The following is a 25,056-nucleotide window of genomic DNA, read 5'->3' as shown; positions in this document are numbered from 1 at the left end:
ACAAAGTTACTCCCACTCAGAAGTTGTGGGATAACTGCCGCTGAGGGTTTCTGGCTACGACTCGACTGAGCGGCTCCACCAAGAGACTATTCTGTTAGCTTTCGATCGGCCTGGTGTACATTCCTCAGTGTAAACAAGGAAGGCAGAGAAGATGTACCCCAACGGGTCCTCTTCGCAAAACCCAAGAGGGCCGAGCCCACAAAAAGCTACAATCTACAGCGCATACAGTTGTCTGCCGTCTGAATTCATGCATCATACGAAAAGCGACCGTGTGCTCTCTGCATAAAACTAGTTATTCTCTGACTTACTTCTGATCGGCGATGATTGCAAATAGCCTTGATAAACGAGGTTAGAATGATTAGCAGCATTTAGATTCATAAACTGTTATCGGCGAGGGTTAGTTATCCATCAAGTATCTTGGTTTGCAGTATGTACCTGTGACTTTGAGGAAAACTGAGTCAGGCCGTTGAACTTAGTTGAGACGTACGGTACAGATCTGTTTAAAAAGACAGTTGCTCTTATAGATCGATCTTTGAGGAAACTTTTCTACATACCTTGATGCAGTCCAGTTACCTATCGCGTTTGCGGCATTTATTCGACAAGAAGATCATCTGCTAGCCAGCAAGATTTTATGGACCCATCTCATAGAGATTTAATTGGGAGAAGGCAGCAGAAAAGGGTAGCCACTTAGCTCGCTGTGGGCTTTTCACATGGTTCGGCAAAGATTTTCCAAGCACACAGTCGCAAAGCTGCATAAAGAGCAAACTGATTGCTCGTATGATACGAACTGGCTTTTTTCGTTTTCCTCTTCAAAAATGCCCTTAAGAATGGCCGATAAAACACGCTCTCAACTCATTTCAGACTTGATGATGCTCGAGCTTGACCGGCAACTTGCTGCTGACCGATCGCTATGGCCCAATATACAGGGTCTATATGTTTTGAATATCACCAAACGTCGAAAGCCCAAGACAGCATGGTATGGAGATATAAATCATCCTTCGTTGCCAGCACAGCTCCAACCTAATGATAATTTTGCTCACTATATCTGAGCAGGTATCTTCTTTTCCAAGGTATGTCTCTGTGAATGAGTGAACAAAATACCAAGAATTTTGACGCGGAACTCCTTACGACAATGCAAAGGAAATGATATCAAGCCTCTTGTGACGTCCAATGAACAAGTGGCACGCAAAGCGGCTAAAAGGAAACCTCGTGTAGTCAAGATCTGGATAGAGGATACGGATGTTCTCAATTTTATCACAGGAGGGTATGTGGATTCAGATATATTCTAGTAATCAATGTTTGCTAATCATGAGGCGTCCAAGATTGACGGGTATCAAAGCTTACATGGCTCGAAGAATCAAGGTGCATGGTGACCTGGTCATGGCACAACGCCTCGAGCAATTCTTCGAGAAAGCTGAAGGAAGAGAGGTTCGTTCGTAACCAAAAATAGCAATGGATATTAAGGAGCTGCAATTCTGATGCTCACTTTGCTGTTCAACACAGCGTGCTATTGCATTTGTCAAAGAGCATGAACAGCTGCTTTTTTCCGCAAACACTTCGAAGATGTAATCCCTTAGCAGAGAATTTAGCAAGTTGGTATTCGATATGACAAGCAACAATGCTGCTATTAATAGCTTATCACCTCAATACTTTTAGTACTTTCATTTCTTTACTTCATGGATAATCATTCTGCCATTTACACAATGGATCAAGCAGGGATCTTTTCCTAGTGATACTCTCTCTTATCGTCACCCATAAACATAAGCATATTTATGATATCTATCCAAATACTGATTTACAGTCGTTCTCCTCTAATTTCGACCCTCTTAATTTCAAATTCTCTCTAATTTCAATATTTTCATATGGAACCGTCAAATACTAAAGAAAATATAAATTTCAACAGCCAAGGCGTCGTTGAACCTCTGAACGACGGTTTTCCATGAACACCTTTAGGAATAAATTTATTATTTGAATTCACAATATGTAATCCGTCTACAATGTACTTTGTTTCGATCTAGTCTTGATCTGCAACTTGTTTCTTATTTCACACAAAGATCTAATGTAATCATCCGGCTTCTCATCTAGGAAATTGAGCACAAACATACGTGAGTAAAACTTTCCTTCAGTGAGAAGTCGGCATGACATTACAGTCATTCCCTGCTAATTTGAACCTGCTCGTTCCCTTGAAAACGTCGGACTAAAAGAGATGTTGTAAATAGCGAGGTTGACTTTTTGGAAGTTCAGTAATCTGCCTCAGGCAACACTATTCCATTTACGCATTAGATACCCCAGTGTTAGAGCCGTGCATCAATATTTGACAAACGAGCAGATAACCAAATTCATTGAGGAAGAGTAGGAATGGCAAACCGATAAGCGACATGTTAAAGAGCATCAAGAGGATTTGCAAAATACATAGATTCCCGTTAATTTCTACCTTCATGTTCCTTGAAGGAATAGAAATAAGAGGAAGTAAAAACTTTAACGGGATTGCATCCATGTACCATGTATGGAGTAGTTTACCCGCAATGCATTCATATGTCAATCGGTGATATTTATAATGTTAAGAGACTTCTTGTTTTTTAGACCAGCACGAACTACATACAGTAGAGTAGGATACAGTCACCAATTATCTCTACAAGAGAAATTGAAGTATACCTAGTACACAGTCTTAAATTTTGCTGAATATGAGGAAAGCGGTAATAAGGATATTACAATACAGCTTTAAAAGCTTACAAATCCGCTATGCATGGCGTCCAAGCAAAACAGAGTTCTATCAACGAGTATTGCAGTTCTTTTCACATCAAATCATTGACACTTACATCTTTTCCGTTTTCAATTATAAATCCATGATTAGCAAAAGTAAAATCCCGTTAAGCCTGTCTACTTCCCTCTGAGCGTAGAAATTAGAAAATAACGAGGTGTAGACATAATTTACTGTGTTTTGTCGGTTCCTAAAAGAAGATGAAATTATTGAGAGATTGGGATCTACTGTAGTTATAGCAATGAGTATGAAGCTATATCTCGGACGATCTCGAAGGAGCTAGATATGTTTGCATAAGCAGTGTCTCTAAATCCACAGGGTCTGACTCTCAATGATGTGTTATCGGCCTCGAAGTACGATATTAAAAGTTTAAGCAAAATCTTTTGGGCGGCTTGCTGTTATTGAGAATAACTTCGCGTGGAATGTAGACAAAGATAAATTGAGTTATTAAAGAAATATTTTCATATTGAGGGATGCATAATGAGAAGGCGAAAGATAGCCAGTATTTTCCTGCATGCGTTCCCTTCCATTATGCATACTCGCCGCACGGACCTCCCATCGTCGGCAATTCAAGCTCGGAAAAAAGCCAGATTATCGATCGAAAACTTCGGCTGCCGAGCTTTCTGGAGCTTCTTTGTGTCACGAGCTCGCTCTTTTCCCTTGGCTAACAATGTCGTTCCAAATCAACTCTCCGTTGCCGTCTAGTCTCGCATGTAGGCATTGATACACAGAGAGCAGTCTCGTATTATATGCTAACAAATTTACGTAGCGGAATGTCGCAAGGCGACTCGTATTCTCAACAGCTTTATAGGTAGGGCGCCAAGACCATAGAGCCAAACTTGCCAACAATAGCCATACTTACAATCGTAACAATAGACCCAGGCCAAGGACTGGACAAGATCATTCCTCCAAGCATTCTAGCTCACGCCAAAGGTTTGGCGATCTTTACAGTGCTAAAAGCTGGGTTTGTGTTTTCCGGCAGAGCGGGTTCCGGTTTAGTTATTGCGAGGTAGGTATAATAAAATACGCCCTCTTTGCATGAAATTAATATCTGATTATCGCACAACAGACTTCCAGATGGATGTACGTGATTTCTGAACTTAAAGTGATTTGCAAAGTTACTTACAACGATTCCCCGTTCTCCCTTGAAGCATGGTCTGCACCTGCGGCTATCATGACTGGCGGCATGGGGTTTGGCGGTCAAGTTGGCAAGTACATGCGTTGAGAATGAAGTTGTTTACATGTCTTACAAAATTGCTTATGTAGGCGCCGAGCTGACGGATTTTGTAATGGTGCTTAATACGACGGCTGCAGTAAAAACGTTCATGCATCATGGTAGCATAACGCTAGGTGGAAACATTTCTGGTTAGTAATTCCAACACATGCATCTGCTTCCGCCAACCACTCACCCTTGAATTTAGTGGCTGCTGGACCGATTGGACGCAACGCCGAAGCCTCAGGAACGGCATCCGTAAAGAGCGTTGCAGCTGTGTACTCGTACAGCAAGACACGAGGACTTTTTGCCGGTGTATCACTGGAAGGATCAGTCATTCTTGAACGGTTCGATGCAAACGCCAAGATGTATGGTCGCAAAGTTTCTGTCAGGGAACTTCTTAACGGCACTATTCCACCACCACCTCAAGCCGATCCTTTATATCTAGCCCTTGATGCTCGTTTCCGCAGCAATAGCTTCAATAGCTACGCAAGAGATGGAAGATTTTCATTCATGCAGGGCAATGGAAACTCTTTCGGAGATCGAAGCAATGGCGTACGTGGTAGGCCTCTTGGGCGTGCAGGCACAATGTATAATTCACAACCTGTCTACGGCGCGACACCTGAGAACGATCAATGTAGGTTTAGCCGAGCAAATATTCGCGAGAATTCGACAGGTGGAGGCGGAGGGTATAGCAGCCCATTTGGTCGTTCATATGGTGATTCATATGGTGCACAAGGTTTCGATGGTTCTACTTCACCCGGCTATACAGGATATAATTTACCGAGGGAACCAGCCAGAACCGACACGACAGAGAAGCGAGCTCGTGCTTTGTTCAACTTCGCGGGGGAACAAGATGGCGATCTTCCGTTCAGAAAAGGCGACATTATAACAATTGTAAAACGTACGGAAACACAGCAGGATTGGTAAGTCTACACGAGATTATTAAGGTCTCTAAAAGCTTGGTTTTGACGGATTCATTTTGGCGCAGGTGGACTGGAAAACTTGGATCTCGAACCGGTATAGTATGTAATCACTTAAAAGTACTGGTAGGAAATTTAGGATCGGCTCATAAGCTTAATAGTTTCCGGCCAACTTCGTTGAACTTTTGTAATGATAGAAGTCAGGAGTTTTCCATGATCCCTCCTCCTTTCCACTTATTAACCACTTTTTGTCGCACATGTATCTAATATACCTTTCTATCGAACCGACCGATTTGTATGTAATTTGATGGAATGTGCATCATTGTGCTCTATGCGGCACGTATTCTCTATTATTGAAGGTAGAATTCCATAATCTACTACCGATATGTCTTATATGATCAATCAGACACTGCCGAGTAGCAGAAAGGAAACCCATATGGCCGCCATCACCATTCTAAAGACATTAGGAGGTAGCCCCCAGCAGTGTGTTTTATCGTATTTTTTTTTTTTTTGGTTTTTAGACAAAGAGTAAAAGGTGTCTTTTAGAGTCGCTGCGCTCGTTCCCGTAACCGAAAAGGTTTTCAGTGAAATCCGCATTGATAATTATGACCTCGCTTGGCCTTCATGAACCTCCATTCTCCGGCATTTTTGCATCCGCTTCGCTTCTGCAAGCACAGCGCTGTGGAATTCCGGGTTATTCAGACCTATGCTCGTTTTCTTAAAGGATAAGGAGAGAGATATAGTTGATAGAGAGTAATAACTTTAGATCACAGATAGACTAGCTTTATTGGCATCGTCTTCCACGCTGTAGGAGCGGGAATCGGTCACTGTGGCGGGGTGCGGGCAAGTGCACCAAGGGCCTCATTAAAATCATTACAATCATAAGTAAAGAGAACAATGGACGGTATCTATCGATACCAGAGACCACGATGGAGGGAAGTCTGCACTTGCATCAGAGCAGATGATGAAAGAAAACCTCGACTTGATACGCCAAAGAGAACAAAATACAGACATTCATAAACGCCAGAAACGATGTTGAAAGCACGGCGCGACTTGATATGCAAAGGAGGCAATGGAGAGATGTTCATATGCATGCTTTATCCTACCATCAAGGAGTCGGTCCGTATATTAAAATGGGCAGTATTCCAGCATATTTTCTTGATTGTCTTCAATATTTCTGTGGCAGAAAGAGAAGAGAAAAGGAGGAAGGGTCTTGCCATTTTATGATCATGGCAATAAAATTCTGTTATCAGGAGAAACAATGGGTAAAACGGCTATACGCAGATATTCCGAAAAAGGTATATCTTCGAGATCTATGGAAATGGAATTCAGATGGAATACCGAAAATGTGGAAGCGAAATCAATTATGTAGTTTTGCTTCACACCACAGGATTAGTATGCACGTAATATACAGGCTCAATTCATTGCCCTAAATTCATATCAGTATCCGGAACCGCGTCTTGGTGCAATAAAAGGAGCGACTGTGGAGTACAGTATTGATCTTTCGATCCATATCGTGGAATCGATTTAGTATCTAAAACAGCTGTTGAACGCTCCTTACGTCATGCAAAGACACCAATGATCATGGATTTTTATCAGTAGACGTGGTGTAACCCTCCTTGCGTTAGTTGCTGAATATCCAAAATCTTTCAAGTCCCAATCCTCAGATTGGTGTCTGTTCTATCTGCCAAACTCCAAAAGTGAACATGAATTTTATAGCTCATTTCGTGTTATACACTCTTCCATCCAACGCGTGTGAAAATTATATAAATTAGCTAACTATAGGTTTCCATCAAAAAACCAGCCCTCCACCCACTCCTCAAATCGCTACAGCCTCCAGAAAAAATGTTGCTCACAGCGAACTCTTGAAAAAAGGTGGCAAACAGCCAATAACAGGAGGAAAACATTTTTAAAGTCTAGCCGTACTAGTGTTTTCGGCTCAAAGAGGAGGTGGGTTACTAAAAGAAGGATTCCATAAAAGGTAATGGAAAAAAGGCAGATTAGCATGCGCCACACGATATGAACAGGAACTCTCGCCCTCAACATGTACCGAGATGTCAAAATTGCGCCTTCGCCTTCAGGCTGGACACCCGAAGTGAACTATATTGAAAGGCTGGTATGGTCACCCAAAGTGCCTGCAGAGTTGCGTGCGAGATTCGATCCACGATCAGCAAAAGCTCCACTGGACGTGCAGACTCCACAATTTCTGAACGACCATGTCAATGTCAAAGGCATTAACTATCCTAGCACGAAAGAACAACGACGCAATGTAAAGATCCGGAAAATAACGGATAAGAATCATCCTTGCTATGGTGCTTATGGCTTGTACGCGGCGCAAACGCTTCAACCACGGCAACTGATTATTGATTACCTTGGAGTTGTTGAATACAAGACCTACGACCCTACATCTGATTATGTTTTGCGATTCGGCACAGATCTATCGATAGATGCTGCAAAGTATGGCAACGAAGCTCGCTTTTGCAATGATTTCCGAGGCATCGGACAGGGACCGAATGTTTGTTTCTTAAATTACATGGACGAGCATACACGACAGATTAAGGTTGGGATCTTTGTGCTCGGCAACCGAAAGATCAAGAAAGGGGAGGAATTGGTGAGTTGGTCCGGGCTTTTATATCAAAATCATTTCCGGATCCGCAGTTGATTTAGACTGGATTTGCTAGTTGGTAACATACGGAAAATCATTCTGGCGCAACAGGGGCATGACACTAGGTGAGAACGGCTTGTCACCTAATGAGGATTAGTTCTATTTTCGCTTCATGTAAATAGATATTGTATATCTGATTTGCATCATTCATAGAATAAAGCTTACATATGCATTGACCGTGTCTAGCCTTGATTCCGGTGTTCTACAAGGTGCACATGCACATCCGGCGATGGAGAACAGATCGACAAAGATGCATATTCCCAGACGTAGTACGCACCATGCATACATATCATATGTCTCTGATTTGCATGTCAAGTCCACATTTTTTTGGGAGGCGATCCTCTTTCGATGCTATCTGGAAAAAGCATCAAAGTGATCTATTATATTGAGGTGACTGGTGGAGCATACTGTGTTACGTCGTCCGCTTACTATTAATAAGATGTAGAAGGAGCAGATACCAAGCAGAAATAGTAACCGCTTCGCGAAGTTAAGGTTCGGGGAGAGCGAGGAACAAGGGTGGAGCGAACATCAAGTTATGTTGTGTAACCTATCGATCAACTTTGCGGGAGTTGAGGTGATCAAGCCTATTCTAAAGGTATTATGTCACATATTGTCGTAAAGAAAGCTAGATTTGGATATAAAGCAAATGCCTCAACTGATGCTGCCATGGATAGAACCAAAGGCAAGTCGATATAAATTGACTGTGCATTTGCCACAGGATTCGGTCTTCGGTAACACATGGTAACTACTATGGAAGTTTGCATGATATTACTGGTCAGCAATGCAGGGAAGATACCTTGGTTTCCGCAAAAATTGGAGAGACATAGCTTACATTGTAATCACTTACTAAGCATATACTGGAATTAGGAGTCTAATTTTTGTATGCGAGCCATACAAAGGAAAAAAACCAGACTACTAAAGATTGAAGATGTATTTCTCGCTGGATTATTCGTAGGTCCATCCATTCAGAAATTCTGATGTAGAGCGTTATAAAGTTCGGAAAACCGATATTTCCAATGGTCACCATACGTTTTTGTTAATGGGTACTAATTGGGAAATGTATCCATTGATGGATACACTTTGAGCCCACATATCTTCCCAATGAGAAATAATCTGTACATCGTCTTTTAATATACTCTTCTTTGACATGTGAACAACATTCAGAATTAATTTGAGATTGATAATATGAGTAGTTTTGGAGATACGGATGATCAAAGTTGCTCGTCCGCGGGGTTTCTGGAAGTGAAGTGTCCATTATTAGTGGACAGTACGAGAACTGTAGTTTATGCATCTTTTCCTCATCCAAAATACATGAAAACCTTCCATAGGTATAGTTTCCTTGGTCTAGTTCAATGGTATGAAATAAGAATAGGATCTATTTAATCATATGTGGATCCATACTTTCATTACAAATTACCATCTCGTGGACGCAAATTCGAAATTCGATCTATGGCGACATTCCCTTTCGAGGCGAGAGCCCATTATGAAGTGGCCTTTGTAAATTGCATCACATTTAATCTCAAGAAGACTAGGAGACCGCTCATTGGCTTTGAGAGAGTATTGGGTTTTATTGGGCAGAAAAATACATGTAAAAAGTGCCCATTAGAAACTAATCAAATCGTTCCATACATGCTTAGTTATGGTCGATACTATTGGTAGCATTTCTTCATCCATTTCAGTAACTCCATTTGGAGCACCCAGAGTAACGTTTTGCGTTGATTTCTTGATTATATGCCATATTCTTGCAGATTGGACTCTGGACGCAATTATTAGATTCGACTTGTGCTTCTTCGTGCGTAGAGTGTGTCAGCTTGAACGTTATGCAGTAAGATTGGCTATGGAAATTGTCTGTCGAAAATTAGATATATTCTTTGGGTATGCTCGGGTGTTGACGCTACTCAAGTAGCCTTCTATCATCAAATTCATGACATAGTCGTCGATTGTTTGAAGTTAATGATCAAGCGTCTGTGTCGCTGTCAGACAATGATTTTTGGATATGAAACTTGACATGTCGGCTTTGTCTTGTATAAATCAAAGCGTTAACCTTCGTTTTAAAAGATTATTCTTTTTCAAAGACTTTGTGCACTTGTCCTTAAAGATCCTAAATACTAATCTTCCAAAGCCTCTTCCATCAGTGAAGGAATATTACTTCTGGTCTTTCTACCATTGCCTGATCTTTTTGATTGCAATGGACCTAGTGGTTACAATCCAAATCTGAGGTTGTTCTCTCGCTCTAAAGACTTTAGAATAAGAAACCAATCATTAAATCTTATTCTCGCTCCTTGCTTCTCAAGAGCCATCCACAAAGTTTGGTATCTACTCAAGTCTTGTTTTGGTGCAGGCGTGTTTGAAGACTTTTGATTCAGTTTTTTGTACTACGTAACATAACAGGTGTATCATGGATGTAGCTCTATTAAAACTTTATGTTAGTCCTTGGACTCTGTGAATTTTGATAGAGTTACAAAGCAAGAAGCATTGCTTGAATTCCCCCCTTCAATCCGCCACATCCCCCCTCAAACCCTAAACTGCTCTACATTTGGGCCTCCGCGTGACATGGGGGATTAAGGAAATGGGGGGGAGGTTCGCAAGGTTGAGCCATTTTTGGTAAGGTCGTCCACAAAGCGTACGCATTGTGCAACGTCACACAGTTGCTGCAGACTATACCATAATGAGTAGGGTCTGAACTTGCCTCTTTTCATCGCGGTGCCTCAACACGGATGCACCTTGAATCTTTCTAGTGTGACTTTTTTGAGTTTTTCAGGTGCAGCAAGCAAGAATCGGGGTTACCCAGAACGTGTCGTTTGTGCCGTTTGATTGTCTTTCGCCACACAACGGGTTTCTCAGCTACGGATTATAACGCGTCATTCACTTTATTTTACCATTGTGAACGAAATCTCCCCTGGGAATATTAGCAAAAGCTGCTTCTTTATTTTACAGAGCTTAGTCTCATAGTAATATCAAAGGTAAGCCGGTATTTGAGACTCTGTAGAAGTAACATCTCAGTTGTCAGAAACTAGATCATGTCGGTATATAATCACCGTCCTATGGTACCTGCTCCGCAGAATCGTATAGTGGAGATGCTGGACACGATTCGTGTCGAGTTTGAACAACTAGCTCACGAAGCTTATGCTTGCAAAAGTCAGCGCGACGATTTTGAACAAAAAAGTAAACAGAGGACTGACGATTATCAATGTCAGCAACTCAAAACTCACCATTGATTTGAATGGCAGTGAATGCTCAGATTCAAGAAATGAATAACTTCCAGCAGAGTTTGCTGGAACTGGAAAAGTCACAGCAAGCACTAAAAAGACAGTAGGTCTTCCGCTTACATCCAGCTGGGGCTGCAATGTCCAATTTTAATGCCCTTCCATAGCTATGAAGAAGAGATCGCTAGACTACGACAACAGTTAGAGCAGGCTCAAGCACGGAGTGGACAGCAACCAGCTGCTCGTCCTGGCTCTGCTGCTCCGCCAAATGCAGCAGCTCCTCCTGAACATCATCCGCCAACAGCTGCGGGCGGCCCACCTCCTATTGGACCTGGTTCCGGCTATTTTGGTGGCATCATGAATGCTCAACAGCATGGTAGCAGCAGTACTCAATCAAATTTGGGACCTCCCACCCAAATGCTGGATCAATCACCACAGTATCCTGGTTACGCACATAGTCATCCACCAACATCAAGACCACCCCAGCCTCAAGGTCCACCCCCACCGTCAATGAATGGTTCTCCAAATATGCCTTTACCTCCACCTCCCGGTAAGGTTACGGAAAAACAATGATGCATTGTTCTTACACAATGGAACCCTAACAATCGTGTTTCGACATAGGTGCTCCCGCAATGTATGGTGGACGAATGCCTACATCACCATCTCCTGGTCCATACCCAAGGCATATCCCACCGGAAAATGGTTAGTTAACGTAGGCGTTTAGGTATAGAATTTTTGATGCTTACTCTGGCTTAGGAGCTTATGGATACCCGGCACGTTCTGGAGGTCCTCCCGGAACTCCATCGTCTCAACCCGGACATTTACCTGGCGCTGATGCTCCACCTGCTGAAAAGAGGAAGTCAACTTCAATGCCTGGACTTGGAGTTATGACACACAGATCTTCCGGAAGTATTTCAAAGATGGGAGGTCCTCCTCCTGCTGTTCCTCCGGGCGCTTTGGCAGATGTAGATCCTGAAAGTGTGCCAGCAAACATGAAGATCGAGGGTCAAGACTGGTTTGCATTGTATGTACATTAAGAACTCCAGGCTTCTTCGTTTAACTGATGCAAATCTGTAGATTCAACCCAAAAATACCACGCTATGTAAACGTGAACCTTGTACATACCTTGGATCACACTAGCGTTGTGTGCTGCGTCAAATTCAGTATGGATGGCCGGTATCTAGCAGCAGGTTGTAATCGATCTACATTCATTTACGAGGTTGCTACCGGTCACCAAATCTGGTGAGTACGATTCGCAGTGTATCCGAAATATGCAAAGTATTCGCTGATCTGTGATGCTATCCAGCGTTTTACAAGATGACTCTGCATTGAAAGAAGGGGATCTTTACATTCGTTCTGTGTGCTTTAGTCCTGACGGAATGTATCTGGCGACAGGAGCAGAAGATAAGAAAATACGAGTATGTAAACTAGACGACAGTGTCCTTGACCAGATGATGCTAAACAGTACCTTTCTAGGTCTGGGATATTACCAACAGACGTGTACGACAATGTTTTATAGGCCATGAGCAAGACATATATTCCCTTGATTACAGCAGAGACGGTCGTATTATCGCATCTGGCTCTGGCGACCGTACTGTACGGATATGGAGTCTCGTTGAAGGCAAATGCACACATATTCTTCAGATTACAGACTCAGAACCAAAAGATCCCGGCGTAACCAGTGTAGCAATATCACCAGATGGTCGTCTTGTAGCGGCAGGCAGCTTAGACAAGATGGTTCGGGTCTGGGACGTACAGACTGGTGAAGCTTTGGAACGATTGGAGGGGCACAAGGATAGCGTCTATTCGGTTGCATTTATGCCTGATGGCCGAACACTTATCAGTGGCAGCTTAGACAAAACCCTGAAGCTCTGGCAGTTGGGCACACATGAAGGTCGTGGCTATGGTATCGAAAGAGACAGATCGCGAGGACCTTGCAAGATGACGTTCAACGGACATAAGGTAAACTTTATACACATGCACTACACTAGCCATACATCCAACTTATATCCGACGTCCCTTTTCTCCCAGGACTTTGTACTCTCAGTAGCATGCACACCTGACGGACGATGGATCGTGTCTGGATCGAAGGACCGCGGCGTACAATTCTGGGATCCTCGCACGGGTCAGACACAATTCATGCTTCAGGGACATAGAAATTCAGGTACGAGAGCATATATGCCCATGTTTTCCATGCAAGAGTATAACAGAGTGTTTGTCATCTAGTTATATCAGTTGCCATCAGTCCACATGGAAGACCAGTCTTCGCCACCGGTTCCGGGGACAACAGAGCGCGCATCTGGAGCTACGATAACATTGTATAGTCGTTTATTGCAGACCCATTTTGTTTGTTTTGCTTGATCTTCATTTGCACATGTTGTTCTTCGAGTTGATTTACCACAAAGAAACGTTTTGTACACAGTGCCTGTTTACTGTTTTTCTTTGAGAGTCGATATCCATTCTTGCAATGTCTTTTCTTGGAGGGTATAATCGACACCAAGTGATCCATCTTTGATGATTTGTCTGCAACGTGAAATTTCCAATGAATAAACAATCCATGAGAAAACAGCCAAATGGTACCTTTCTTCAATAGCATCCATCAACTGGACAATCTGCTTATCTAATTGTTTGAGCTGGCTCAGCTTTGATTGGATTGCTTGCTCTTGAGAGCTGATAAAGTGTTTTTCACGTTTTTGTACATGTTCTAAGGTTCATTTAATACGACAAAGAAAAAACTATTCGCAAGCGCAGTAGTATACCTGATATAGCATCAGCCAATTGTACGAGCACATCGATACCATCGCGATGAGCAGTGCTGAGCTCTACCGACGATCCAGTCTTAAGCAAATCATTTTGCCACCTCGTAGCTATTATTTTTCGTTGAAGCATGTCAACAGTTCCGAACTCTGTTTCCCGAGGAGTGAATCACTCACCAGTATTCTCAATGTCCACTCTCATATCTGGTTTGTCTTGGCCGGCAGTGAAATCGATAGTAAGACAGTTCGCTATACACACCAAAATCGTAAAGGCATTGAATGATAAAGGAGTTTCCTGTGTTCCTCTTACCGCGACACAGTGCGTCAGCTAGCGTGTTCAAGGCTCCTTCTCGGGACTGTAAAGGAAATTAGCTCCAGGTGTATAAAATAAAAGTAAACGGAGCTTACTATTGAGAAGTTTGGGTTTAACGTTTGTTTGATCAGATCCAGGCGAGCATTTTCCGGCTGGTTTGACAGACTTTTGTTTAAAAGAAAAATATCAGAAACGCGATCAAACTATATTAATGCAAGGCCCGACTTATTACCATGTATTTGGGGTCAACAGAGTCTCATAGAAGGCATCTACGTTCCTTCGGATGCTACCAAGAAGAGCATCCTTGACATTTGCAAGGTCATTTAGTAATCTTTCTGCTCGCTGTTTTTCTTGGTCGAATATCTATGTGCGGCTCTCTGTTAATATGCTCTAGTGACCAAATAATATATAACTCTCTACCTTTTTCCGACGTTCATCCAGTTCTGAGCGACATTGCTTATTCGTCACCAGCAATCGTCTTACCCGTTCAAGCGTTTTGACCTGTTTCGATCCATTATAGTCAGCAAAGTAACTACAGTGTGATAGGAAAAAAAAACGCTTACTGCTACGTCGGCTGCAGCTTCTGTTACTGCGTGTTGGTTTGTCAAATCATTTTCGACAGCGCGGTAAGACTCAACCTCAGCCTCCAGATTTTTGACGTAAGAATCGATCGCTTGCAGTTGAGCTGCAGCTTCTTGGTTTGCAGCTTTGGCATACGCGCATTTTCTGATATATGAAACGTCACAGGCTACTAGAATGACAACGGAGCTTTATCGTCTAGTACTTACAATACAGCTTGTTGGACTTCGATGTCAGGATACAATTGCCGAACTTTAGCCTTCAATTGTAACTGTGCTTGAGTCGCATGTCGTGCTAACGTTGATCGCTCTTCTCGCCTTTGCGCTATGTCCCGTGCAAGATATTTATGCTCAACCTTCTGCAGCTTTTCTTTCCATATGGTATCGTCGACTTGTAGCCTTTCCTGGTCCAACCGTTGTTCCCTTATCATCCGAGTTATGCATGACAGCACTAGTTTTGGATCTTCTTGGCGTATCGTTCGCTCGATATCGCGACATATATCATCTTTGGCAGCATCTGTGCTACCGAGTAGAATTCGTTCGAGGATACGACACAGAGATTCTACGCTGTGCCCTGAAACAGATTCATCTTGTTTACGTTGTTGCTGTAGCTCGATCCAATCGATCCTGTCATTCTCGGCGATCCGCTCTAGTACGTCATTATACACACGTTTTCGCTCAATAAACTGCGTGCATTTGCGTCCATATGTGTGAAGGCAGGAAGTTCGTTGCTTCTTCTCCTGGATTTCGAGCTCTAGACGCGCAATCTGTGATTCTGCTCGATTATGCGTTGCAATTAACAAATAGCCAGACACTTGAGATAATCACACACACTTGCCAAGATCTCTGATGCGCTGAATTGAATCTTTGTTCCTGTTTTTACAAGCAGTATAAATCTCTCGTTCAGATCCTTTGTCTATTCCTGCAGCCATGAATGAAAAAAATGCTTTGTGCAACCACTGAAACCGCGCTGCAATAACTCAATTTAGAAAGACTTAGAAGGTGCAGCATACGCAGGTTACTATCTATTATCTGGTAGCCCTCCTTTAGATTTAATAATGTCCAGTAGTTTGTCCTGTATTGGTATTGGTGAATCTCGCATACAAAACTTTTTTTCCTTATTTTTTCTTTTCACATTTCTGCTTAGAAAGATCCGGAGCTGACCTAAAGTCGCCAAAGTCAATACACATTCCATTAACCTGGATATCTTAGTGGCTTACCCTATCCTTCAGATGCTGGAGGAATTGCTGGTAGCTCATAATATTATCTGTGCGATCCTCAACCAAATGTGATAGGAACCATAGGCGGAGATATGGGTCGCCATCTTCTTTAACCAGGTAGAGAGTAGGATAGTAGTTACCGCGCCGCATTTCTCGGATCTTGCCTACAAGCATGTTGACTTTCTTGTTCAAAGCAGTCTCCAGCACAGGCAGTGTCAATTTGCCGCCTCGAAGACCTTCGTAAGATTTGACGTTGAAAAGGTCAACGCAAAGTTGCGGCACCACACCGCGACCAACCCAGATGTAAATGTTCTGTCCGTTTTCGAGCAAGTAGCAGCCATGTGGCTCTAGATTTTCGGCTGTCAGATTCAGAACTGGAGGGAAGGCAACGCCATTCTCGGTGAAATCACCAGCCTATTTCATCTATGTCATCATTGGACATTTTTCAGTAAATACAGCGCATGACGTACCTCGGGGGGCATATTGTGCAAAGAATATAAATTGGAGTACAGATAAGGCATAAGCAATTGTAAAGGCATGGTACGCAGCAGATTCATAGCATTTGATCGCAAGTCAGTAGGAATTTGCGAGCTTTGTCGCAAACCGTCCTAAAGTACCTTGATGAGATAATTGATATCCAATCTATAATCGGATCCTTACGTACATGTTTAATAAGACAAAGTGCCATGAGCGGCAGCAAGTTCATACTGCTGGGAGCCATGAGTTGAGGAGTTGATCCTGGGCCGGAGCCGAGCACGTGAGCTTTATAAACACCTAGCATATCAACCACCTTGTTTACGATGGCATCACGGGCATCGTCCAGTTTCGAGGTTAAGGCCCGTTCAACAGCTGTGATATTTGTGAGAAAAATGATATTAACGATATAATATGGTTCGATATACCTTTGTTTGCCAAGTAGGCAGTGACAGCTTCTTGATTGATGCTTGCGTACAGTTCAGATATAGAGTTGGTGACTGGTATACACAAAGTGATTACCCGGATGCGTCGTTCTCCATCGCATGTTGTATGTAAGAGAGCGGTTTGGAAGCATACCGTCGGTGTCTTGATATCATCTTCTATTACGACTTCAACGCAGTAGGACTGATCGCGAGGTACATTTGGCAGGGCGAGCAGGTCGGTCGATCGAATGAAGAAATTACCATGGAAGGCATTCATACGCAAGCCGCGGGATGCTCTAATACGAATAACTGCTTCGAGACCTATTCTCTCGGCGAGAAGTTCCGAAAATTCATGTGCGAACTTCATAGCATCTTCCGTTCTGGCAGCATTGAAGCCAGGATAATAGTATGTTTGACCGGCCGTATAATGGGGCAAACAACCTTCACATCGTTTCAGTTGGATTTGTTCTAGTCCAGAGCTGGGGAAAGGAACTTACTCAAAGTAGCGACGTCCGAGTATTGTCCGCCAAATATGAGCATATCGCATGCAACCTGAGAACGCGAACAATCGACTGCGAACGATTTATAGAACGGCGAGGCTGCATTCAACAGCGTAGTTTCCTAAAAATCAAATTAACGAAACGGAAACTTTGCAGACGTTCCCGTAGATTACCTTTGCAGTGCCTAACAGTTTAACATCCTCGCGCGGCTTAAGTGCCCCGACACCAACATTTGGCAAGGTGGATTGCAAGCAAATAATTTTACCACCGCTTGCAGACTACATGGTGGCAAATCGTTACTGAAAAGGATTACCCACGTGGGTTACGGGCTACGTACCACCATCTTGAAAGCAGCCTGAAGAGCGCTTCCCAGAGCATTGCTAACATTCACGGTATCCTTGAACATCTCCGGCAGTTTTTCGAGAAGAGATTTGATGGCTTCCATGTTATCAGCCAGATTGACGAGTAGATCGCTAGGAGATGGAAGAAAAACGTCATCCAATTCTGACATAACAAGCATTTGGGGTTCGGCTGATCCACTGTTGAGATTGTAAAAGTGCAAAGCGCTATCCACAGTGATGAATCCAACGCACGTTCGCTTTTCTTCATTGGGAATACGGTCTAGCGAATCAAGAATAGTGCGAGCTGCCGTTGCAACCATTCCGGATTGAACAGCTGAATATGATACATCGATAACGAAAATAAACGCGGGTGCCTGTGGAGGACGCACCATGTATTCAGTAGGTGCAACAAATTCGACGCATCCGTAATTCAGTTCAGGTCGTTTCCATCGATCCGCAGGCTGTTGATTTACAGAATCATAATCAAAAGCAGCAGGTACTACAAATAAGTTAGCGAGGTAATACTCAAAACTTACGTATGATTTTACCATCATTGAGCAAATAGCACATATTACATTTCCATCGCTGACCGCCCTCGACGAATGTCACGTACGGATTGATGTAAGTTCTGCATCGACGGCATCTTGCAATCACACTATCAGTGATGACGGGCACTTGTTCCTGCGCAACACGTTAACACACGAGTTTGTATCTTATTGGTGGGTACTTACATCCCCATCCTTCACTGTTCTATATGGCGCAAGCACTAATGCCAACGGCACACGCGACTTTTTCAATAGCTGCTCAGTGGCTGGAATGGCATTTACAGTGCAGCATTTGTAGGAAGGATCGCAGTTGGCGTACGGAGAATCCGTTAGCGAAACCTAACTCAGGTATTAGAAATCATGGCATTGAAATAGATTTATGTCGATATTTACATTAGGTGGAAGTCGTACAGGTGGTTGAGGTTCATGCAATTGCGAAATTTGAGGTCGAGCACCAGATAGCACAACAGATTGAGGTGCCTACATTCATTCTTGAGTCTAGTTTCTGAATGATGTTCGTTATGTTCAAACTTACAGAGACTGATCCCATCGATCCTCCCATTTGCATATTTCCAAACTGAGCTGTTAAATTGTTGACAGCACCTTGATTATAAGCATTATATGGTTGTTGGAATTGCTGCTGAGGTGCTTGCTGAGGCGCCGGTGGAGCCGGCTGGCCGTAAGATGCTGGTGCGGCGAACTGTGGTTGGGGAGCCACGCCTCCATAAGCACCCGCTGGGCTAACAGGCTGATCCATGTAAGCTTTCGTGATCTGCTCGGGATACATTCTTTTACGTCGTTGATGATCCGTTCCTGCTGTAACACCATGTGAAACGCTGGCAGTCGGTGACAATGGTGTGTTTGTCTGAGATGTCGGGCTCATGGGTGGAGGTGTACCTGTGGTAGCTGGAGCCGCATATGCTGAACGAGCATCAACTTGAGGAGCAGCTGCTTGTTGCGTGTAGCCCGTAGTGGGAGACATCGGCCTGTTAACAGGCGCAGCGGTGCCAATAGGAGGTCGCATAGGCGGACGAGCGCCAGGAGGGAGAGGCCGTGCTGCCATAGTTGGTGACTGGGTAGGATAGCCCGGAGTTGTAGGAGGTCTCATGGGTGAAGCCATGCCTGGTCTCGGTACTGCTTGATGTTGTAGTGGTGGAGTAGACGCGGGTCGATAACGCGTGCCTGGTCCAGGAGGAGGCTGCATACTTGGAGGTGGCGTACCTGCTGGCCTGTATGGCATACCCTGGGGTTGACCGGCTGGTGCAGGAGGACGGGTTGATGCTGCGGCGACAGCATTAGGGTCATTGAATGGTGGTCGCTGAGCGCCTTGCAAAGCTTGTTGTTGCTGCTGTTGCGGCTGGTACGGTTGTTGCTGACTCGTCATCGTGAACCTGCTTTGTCAATCCGAGCAAAACTAAGAAGTTAGATCTAATCCAACTTCAAAGCAGCACTGTAAACATGCGTAAGTCTCGGGAAATGTAAGAGGTAGGAAGCAGTCTAGACTTACAAAAGTTTAATCTCGAGGAAAAGACAAGAGTGCTTTCTACGTGTCGGGCTGTGAGGAGGCTTCACCTCGCTCCATTGGTTGCCATTGCAACCCCGCATGAAGTACGATAGATCGTCCTTGATATGTTGAAGTTTGCGATGAATAACATTGAAACGGAGTAATTGCCCAGATGACACATATAACGCAGTAATGCTTGTTGAATAAATGACAGTTTATCGAAGTTAAAGCAGTATGGAAAATATAGACAGTATCGCTGATGAATACTTGCATTTCCCAAGTCGTAAAGCTCATCCTTTTGAAGAAGGTCTATTAAGTCATATTTACAAGGCTTGCAATTGAAATCGGATACGTATTATACTCCAAATGCTATAACAGCATCCTTATGAAAACATTGGTCCTACATCGGGGAAACTACTGCGAGGATTAAAAGGGCGAGTTGGCCCTTCCTAAATCAGGTTGTTCCACCAGAAGCGCGCTGGAAATTGTAACCAGCTTCTTCCTGCCGCTCGCGAAGCACAATGTCGGTTGATGCAGTGCGCCAAGGGATTATAGATAGTCTTTTCTCGCCTGAATCCGGTGGTAATTATTATTTAGAGGCTCTCTGTCGCTGATTCTCACGAAGAAGAAGGTGTTGCAGAGAAACTCCTCATTCATCTCAAAGTCTTTGAAGATGTCAAGCAAGCAAGCACCGGTGCAAAAGGTGGTGATACGAAGACGCCACAGATCATTGGAAAGCCGAGATACCTATGCTTAACACGTAAGAACACAGAACCAGTGTACCGCTGACCGAGGACTTACCTTCAAACGACGGAAATTCTCCAATTAATGCAGAAAAGCGCAACAAAATACGAGTTTACAAAGTTAAAAGGAACCAGAGCGGTATCTTCTCTATTGGCAAGACATGGATGCTTGAAGATATCAGACAGATCGAAATTGTTGATGTAAGGGTGGTCCATGTGTAATGTTTATGATCCTCGAGTATGTAACGACGATGCAGGCAAATCAATTCTCCGTGGTCTTGAACAAAACCTACCTATGGGCAGTGGAGCGACCAAGGGATAAGTTTGTATTCATAGCCCACGTAGTGGATGCATGCCAACGTTTTATTGGGAAAGTACCGAAACTTGTCAAAGTGGACGAAAGCTATCTTCTGCGCTGTGAGTGCGGCCTTTCTATGGATGAAATGATCATGACACTAATAATATCTCTCTAGATCTGACGAATACAGCAATGTCCCCGGTCTCAGAACCTAGCTTGAACGCATCATCGGCGCTTCCAACCCAACTCTCATCCTCCTCAGTTTCATCTTTGGTTGAGGAGCCTCCGCTTCAACATTCTCCTACACGTGCCGTATCGCCGCCACCGAGTCGGTCTCACGGCGCAGCTATACCTTCTATTACAAGTGCCCGCAACGTTCATCCGACATCTCCACCGGTGGGTCGAGCTAGTGACCGATATATTTCAGAAAAGCCTTCAAATTCTACATCGCCACCTCACGTACAAACAGGTACACCGAGGAAACAAAGGAATCAGTGGATCAAGTTGGACTGACGCTCGATCTAGAATATTTAGAAAAGCAACATTTTCCGTCACAGCCTGTAATAGATCAGAAAGAAAAAGAGCGCGAGGAGCGGCGGGAACGTGAGCGGATGCGAGAAATACGTCGAGAACGAGAAAGACGAGAAAAGAAGGCAGAAGAAGAAAAGGGTAGGCTGTACTTGCTATAATATTTAAACCGTATCCGTGTTAAAAATGTTTCTTAGAAAAACTTCGTAAAGTTGCTGAGATGCAGGATAAAATGGCCGAAGAAGCTTCACTGATGAACGTTGAGGAGCTTCTTACCGACTTTAATTGGAAGACAAGCGGGAACGCAGCTGCACTGGAAAAGAGACTATTAGGTGAACTCCACGCTTTAGAAGCTGTAAGTACAGTTTTCATATTTGATGATACAAGAATTCTAACTTACTTTTGCCCTAGGCAAATGTACATGCTATTATTCAATCGGACGAAAGAGTTAGATCTGTTGTTGAGCAAATTGACAAGGCGTTGGAGGAATTGGAGAACATGGAAAGCTGGCTGTTGCTTTACAGTGCAGAGCTTAATGTAAAAAGTACCGATGCGCTTGGAATGATAAATTTACTTACAGATACTCGTATAGAGCATGGGCGATGATATACGTGAGATAGAAACACAAAATCGTGGGTTGCAAATCCTTGCTCAAAACCAACATGCCCTTATAAACGAGCTTGGCCATTTACTGGTTCGTCGTTTATCACCCTCTTGTATTACTATATGCATGCTGACAAATCTGTATATACAGAATGCTATTTCAGTGCCGAGATCATGTCTTGACAGTTTAAAGTACGACCCAATGGATACTGTCGATGACATAGAGCACTTACAGAAGCAAGCTGAGAGACTTCAAAAAGTCCTGAAATCAAAGCTTGGTGGAGGGCTGGAGAGCATGAAAGCAGTGCAAGAACGACTTCAATTATATAATGCACACAGCAACAGCTTTAGTAGCCGAATATTTGAACATTTCAAGACTCAAATAGAGAACGAGGTAACAAGAGGCATGCATATACTTTAGCCGAATGCACTCATATTTCTCGTTAGGCACGAGCCCATCGTGATTTCCGCGTTAGCAATGCAAGCACCAAAAAGCCTTCCATGCCTACCGCTATACCCCATACATCTGTCGAGGATCATTTAATCAGATACCAAGGCTTTTCTCTGTGGGAAAAAGAAATGGATCCTCGACTCTACGGTGAACTACAAAGGCATTATGCGCAAACTATGGCGCCCTTGTACGAATATGATATTCGTGACCTCGCAGATACAGTCCGACCACTATATACTACGTTACGCAATCGAGGAGCTGATGAATTCGAGTATAGTAGGTAGTGGACCGTACGGTTAATATAAATTTACTAACATTTTGTAGTCTTCAAAAACGAGGATTCCCGTCCTGTGCGAGCTTTAGCATATGGCGCTACGCTGAGACATGATGAGTCCAGGACACACCGCTATCGACAGATGCTGAGAGGATCTGTCGAAGGTGTTATGGGTGGAAGTGGCCGGGGTAGCTTCGATGACGACGAAAAGGCCGCGGACGATGTAAGTTGTATACACTCGTGGAAGAATATTCGGATCATTAAATTATTTTTCGAGTCCTTTGCGCAAATGATGGCTCAAAGCATGATGTTAGTCTCCAGAGAACAAAACTTCATGTGTGACCTGTTCCAATATTCACCAAATGCGCCCAAATCGTTCCTGGATCGTGGCCCCGTATATCCTAAAGTACCTGACCGTAACGCTTTAACGAGTCGGCGTGAAAAGATACGGGACGTGAAGATGTCAAAAAAGATCTTGTAAGTCCCCAATAGATTATCATAAATGCGTGCTACTTGAATAATGTCTTTTTAGAGATTGGATGGAGATAATGTTCGAGACATTGGAACCGAGCATTGTCAGCTTGGTCGAATATGGTGTGAAAGCAGATCCGACGTGAGTGAATAACATTTGCAAAAAGATTGAAGTCTCTAAATTTTACAATAGCCAAGTTGTCGGTATGCTTGCCGCCGTGGAATTTCACAGCGAGAAATGGAACGGCTCGGATCAAGAATTCCTTCTACGCTTATGCAATTCACTTATCCAGCGATTAAGAAGAATGTTTGATAGATTCATTGTAATACCATCGAACTGTTACGAAAGTAACAACAGGATTTACTCACAAACGTCAACATTAGGCGGATCAAATCAAGATCATTGAGGATACTAAGGTTACTGCAAAGAAGCGGAAAGGAATTCTTTCCTTCTTCCGTACGTTCCCAGTAAGTCGGTGCCTCGTATATCATTAGAAGTCTTGCTAAATCGGTTTAGCTTTTTGCACTGCGTTTGGAGGTAGCTACTGCAAATGTTGAAGCAGACTCGCAAACCAGAAAGATCGTAGACGAAGCATACGAGAAGATCATCAATGCCATGATGACTAGTTTGGAGAGCATTGCACGTGAAACAGACCAAACTGGAGATGATAAGGAGCAGCTGAATGCAAATATCATGCAAATTGGTGCGTATATGCAACTGAGAAGGATTAAAACAGGCAAACTAACGGGGAAGTGGATTGCTAGAAAATATGCATCATTTCTACCATGAATTACGCGCCAACAAGCTGCACGTACTTGACAAATGGATCAAATTAGCTAAAAGCCAATATGATAGCAACCTACATGCATACATCAAAGTGGTCATCCGCCGACCGCTAGGAAAGCTTTTGGTAAATCGCGTTGAAATGGAAAAGATGATGAGGGGATGAATCAGGCTCACAGCATTTCTGTGCAGGAATTTTTCGAAGGCGTCGAAAATCTAATGCGCACAAGCACCCCCGAAGAAGTACAATTTCATATGAATTACAACAAAGCGCGCTTGCGCAAAGTGGTCGCCATGTATCCAGCAAAGGAGGTAAGCATATATATGCTATACAGTTTGGTGCTTCTGACTGACGAGGAGAAATGAAACACTTCCCAGGTTGAAAAATCTCTGGAGCAGCTTTATCGTCGCGTGGACAAGCACTTTTCAGAAGAAAGCGGTTTGCTCCAGGTTGTGTGGCGCGGAATCCAAGAGGAGTTTATACAACAGCACGAGAAGATGGAGAAGTTGATTCAAAAGTGCTACCCTGATGCGAAACTCCATTTAGAATTTACGATTGACGATCTTTTAAATATGATGAGCGAGCTCGCACGTAAAGTTCATTAAAGTTATAACAGGATTTTAATGTTGTGCTTGTATCTGTCCCTATGCCTAAATCTTCCGGACACTGGGTCTACGAAAGCACGTTGCTCTAGGTTCCCGAGTAAAAGAATCCTTCTCGGCAGGCAAGATGATCGACTTTACTCTGTCGTCAACCTTGGCAGGAGAACCGAACGGTGAAGTGCTGATCAGTAACACTGAGATTCAGATCTCGGTTACCTCTCAACACCGCAAAAAGATGTGAAGCTGCGATAACCAGAATCGCGCACAGCGAGCACTCTGATCGTTTTGAAGGCACCGTTTCAGAAGCCGACGTATTCGCACACTCTCACTATTACTATTCTTTGCCCTCACCTAAATCGTAACTACGATCACCTTGCTAATTTTGGACAGGATAAGTTTATCAGTATTTCGTTCCTTCGACTGGCAGCACATGAAAGGTTGTTAGTAACGTGAAGCGTAGTAAGGTCACAGCCTCTGGATTGAACATTGCTTTATGTGTCAAATAAGTAAACTCTACCATTGCAATAAATATCTAGATAACATCATCTAGCAGGAATTGGTCTGTGAAGTACAGCACAGCGGGCTGCCCACGCGACCATGAAGGATAATTGGTTCGTCACGTTTCATTTTCAGAGTTTTTTGGCTTTGGAATTCATGAGAAAATGGAACCACTGTTATCTACGCGGCTAGACTAGAACAGGCGGACGCAATCTAAAAAAATATTTGTTATCTAGTTTCCATCATACGGCCTAAACGACTTGGGACTTACAGCGAAAAGGTCAGTACAGAACCAACGGGATAAGTGGTATGCTTTGGAGGCCGACCCCGATTTACCCGCATTGAATCCTCGTCTGATATCCTTTTCTCTGCAAAATAC

General features: G+C 43.5%; 7 protein-coding genes across 7 annotated transcripts; 5 read left to right on the top strand and 2 right to left on the bottom strand.

Moving 5' to 3' along the window:
* Positions 1-827: 827 nt before the first annotated feature.
* VTP01DRAFT_6358 (uncharacterized protein) lies at positions 828-1,569 on the top strand (the record flags this gene model as incomplete). Its single annotated transcript, XM_069385250.1, has 5 exons — positions 828-976; positions 1,054-1,070; positions 1,141-1,264; positions 1,323-1,428; positions 1,504-1,569. The coding sequence occupies 5 exons, from the start codon at positions 828-830 to the stop codon at positions 1,567-1,569; spliced, it is 462 nt and encodes a 153-aa protein (XP_069242731.1).
* Positions 1,570-3,431: 1,862 nt separating this feature from the next.
* On the top strand, positions 3,432-5,088 carry VTP01DRAFT_6357 (uncharacterized protein; the record flags this gene model as incomplete). Its single annotated transcript, XM_069385249.1, has 9 exons — positions 3,432-3,474; positions 3,531-3,572; positions 3,638-3,770; positions 3,831-3,844; positions 3,913-3,969; positions 4,028-4,126; positions 4,183-4,900; positions 4,966-4,999; positions 5,059-5,088. 9 exons carry the CDS (start codon positions 3,432-3,434, stop codon positions 5,086-5,088), a joined length of 1,170 nt encoding a protein of 389 aa, XP_069242730.1.
* A 1,853-nt stretch (positions 5,089-6,941) lies between these two features.
* VTP01DRAFT_6356 (uncharacterized protein) lies at positions 6,942-7,659 on the top strand (the record flags this gene model as incomplete). The annotated part of the gene is made up of 2 exons (XM_069385248.1): positions 6,942-7,508; positions 7,579-7,659. 2 exons carry the CDS (start codon positions 6,942-6,944, stop codon positions 7,657-7,659), a joined length of 648 nt encoding a protein of 215 aa, XP_069242729.1.
* A 2,923-nt stretch (positions 7,660-10,582) lies between these two features.
* Positions 10,583-13,092, top strand: VTP01DRAFT_6355 (uncharacterized protein; the record flags this gene model as incomplete). Its single annotated transcript, XM_069385247.1, has 10 exons — positions 10,583-10,727; positions 10,793-10,874; positions 10,936-11,318; positions 11,390-11,470; positions 11,525-11,792; positions 11,846-12,010; positions 12,075-12,186; positions 12,245-12,730; positions 12,800-12,932; positions 12,995-13,092. 10 exons carry the CDS (start codon positions 10,583-10,585, stop codon positions 13,090-13,092), a joined length of 1,953 nt encoding a protein of 650 aa, XP_069242728.1.
* Positions 13,093-13,197: 105 nt separating this feature from the next.
* VTP01DRAFT_6354 (uncharacterized protein) lies at positions 13,198-15,347 on the bottom strand (the record flags this gene model as incomplete). The annotated part of the gene is made up of 11 exons (XM_069385246.1): positions 13,198-13,291; positions 13,349-13,472; positions 13,528-13,635; positions 13,702-13,773; positions 13,835-13,880; positions 13,933-14,002; positions 14,070-14,200; positions 14,258-14,338; positions 14,401-14,563; positions 14,626-15,190; positions 15,254-15,347. 11 exons carry the CDS (start codon positions 15,345-15,347, stop codon positions 13,198-13,200), a joined length of 1,548 nt encoding a protein of 515 aa, XP_069242727.1.
* A 211-nt stretch (positions 15,348-15,558) lies between these two features.
* Positions 15,559-19,304, bottom strand: VTP01DRAFT_6353 (uncharacterized protein; the record flags this gene model as incomplete). Its single annotated transcript, XM_069385245.1, has 12 exons — positions 15,559-15,579; positions 15,636-16,049; positions 16,106-16,243; positions 16,300-16,484; positions 16,538-16,975; positions 17,032-17,155; positions 17,208-17,312; positions 17,372-17,874; positions 17,924-18,056; positions 18,107-18,259; positions 18,314-18,400; positions 18,456-19,304. The coding sequence occupies 12 exons, from the start codon at positions 19,302-19,304 to the stop codon at positions 15,559-15,561; spliced, it is 3,150 nt and encodes a 1,049-aa protein (XP_069242726.1).
* Positions 19,305-19,945: 641 nt separating this feature from the next.
* On the top strand, positions 19,946-24,182 carry VTP01DRAFT_6352 (uncharacterized protein; the record flags this gene model as incomplete). Its single annotated transcript, XM_069385244.1, has 20 exons — positions 19,946-20,006; positions 20,056-20,184; positions 20,259-20,368; positions 20,425-20,584; positions 20,641-20,934; positions 20,991-21,134; positions 21,191-21,348; positions 21,405-21,530; positions 21,586-21,687; positions 21,748-21,990; positions 22,044-22,323; positions 22,372-22,544; positions 22,599-22,798; positions 22,854-22,934; positions 22,986-23,115; positions 23,177-23,260; positions 23,310-23,496; positions 23,558-23,703; positions 23,769-23,888; positions 23,955-24,182. The coding sequence occupies 20 exons, from the start codon at positions 19,946-19,948 to the stop codon at positions 24,180-24,182; spliced, it is 3,156 nt and encodes a 1,051-aa protein (XP_069242725.1).
* Between the last annotated feature and the right edge of the window lie 874 nt (positions 24,183-25,056).

The sequence above is a fragment of the Rhizomucor pusillus genome (assembly GCF_041956525.1).
Source record: "Rhizomucor pusillus strain CBS 183.67 unplaced genomic scaffold VTP01scaffold_3, whole genome shotgun sequence".
Classification (NCBI taxonomy): Eukaryota; Fungi; Mucoromycota; class Mucoromycetes; order Mucorales; family Lichtheimiaceae; genus Rhizomucor; species Rhizomucor pusillus.
The sequence above is the reverse complement of the archived record's forward strand: the minus strand, read 5'-3'. Positions and strand labels throughout refer to the sequence as shown.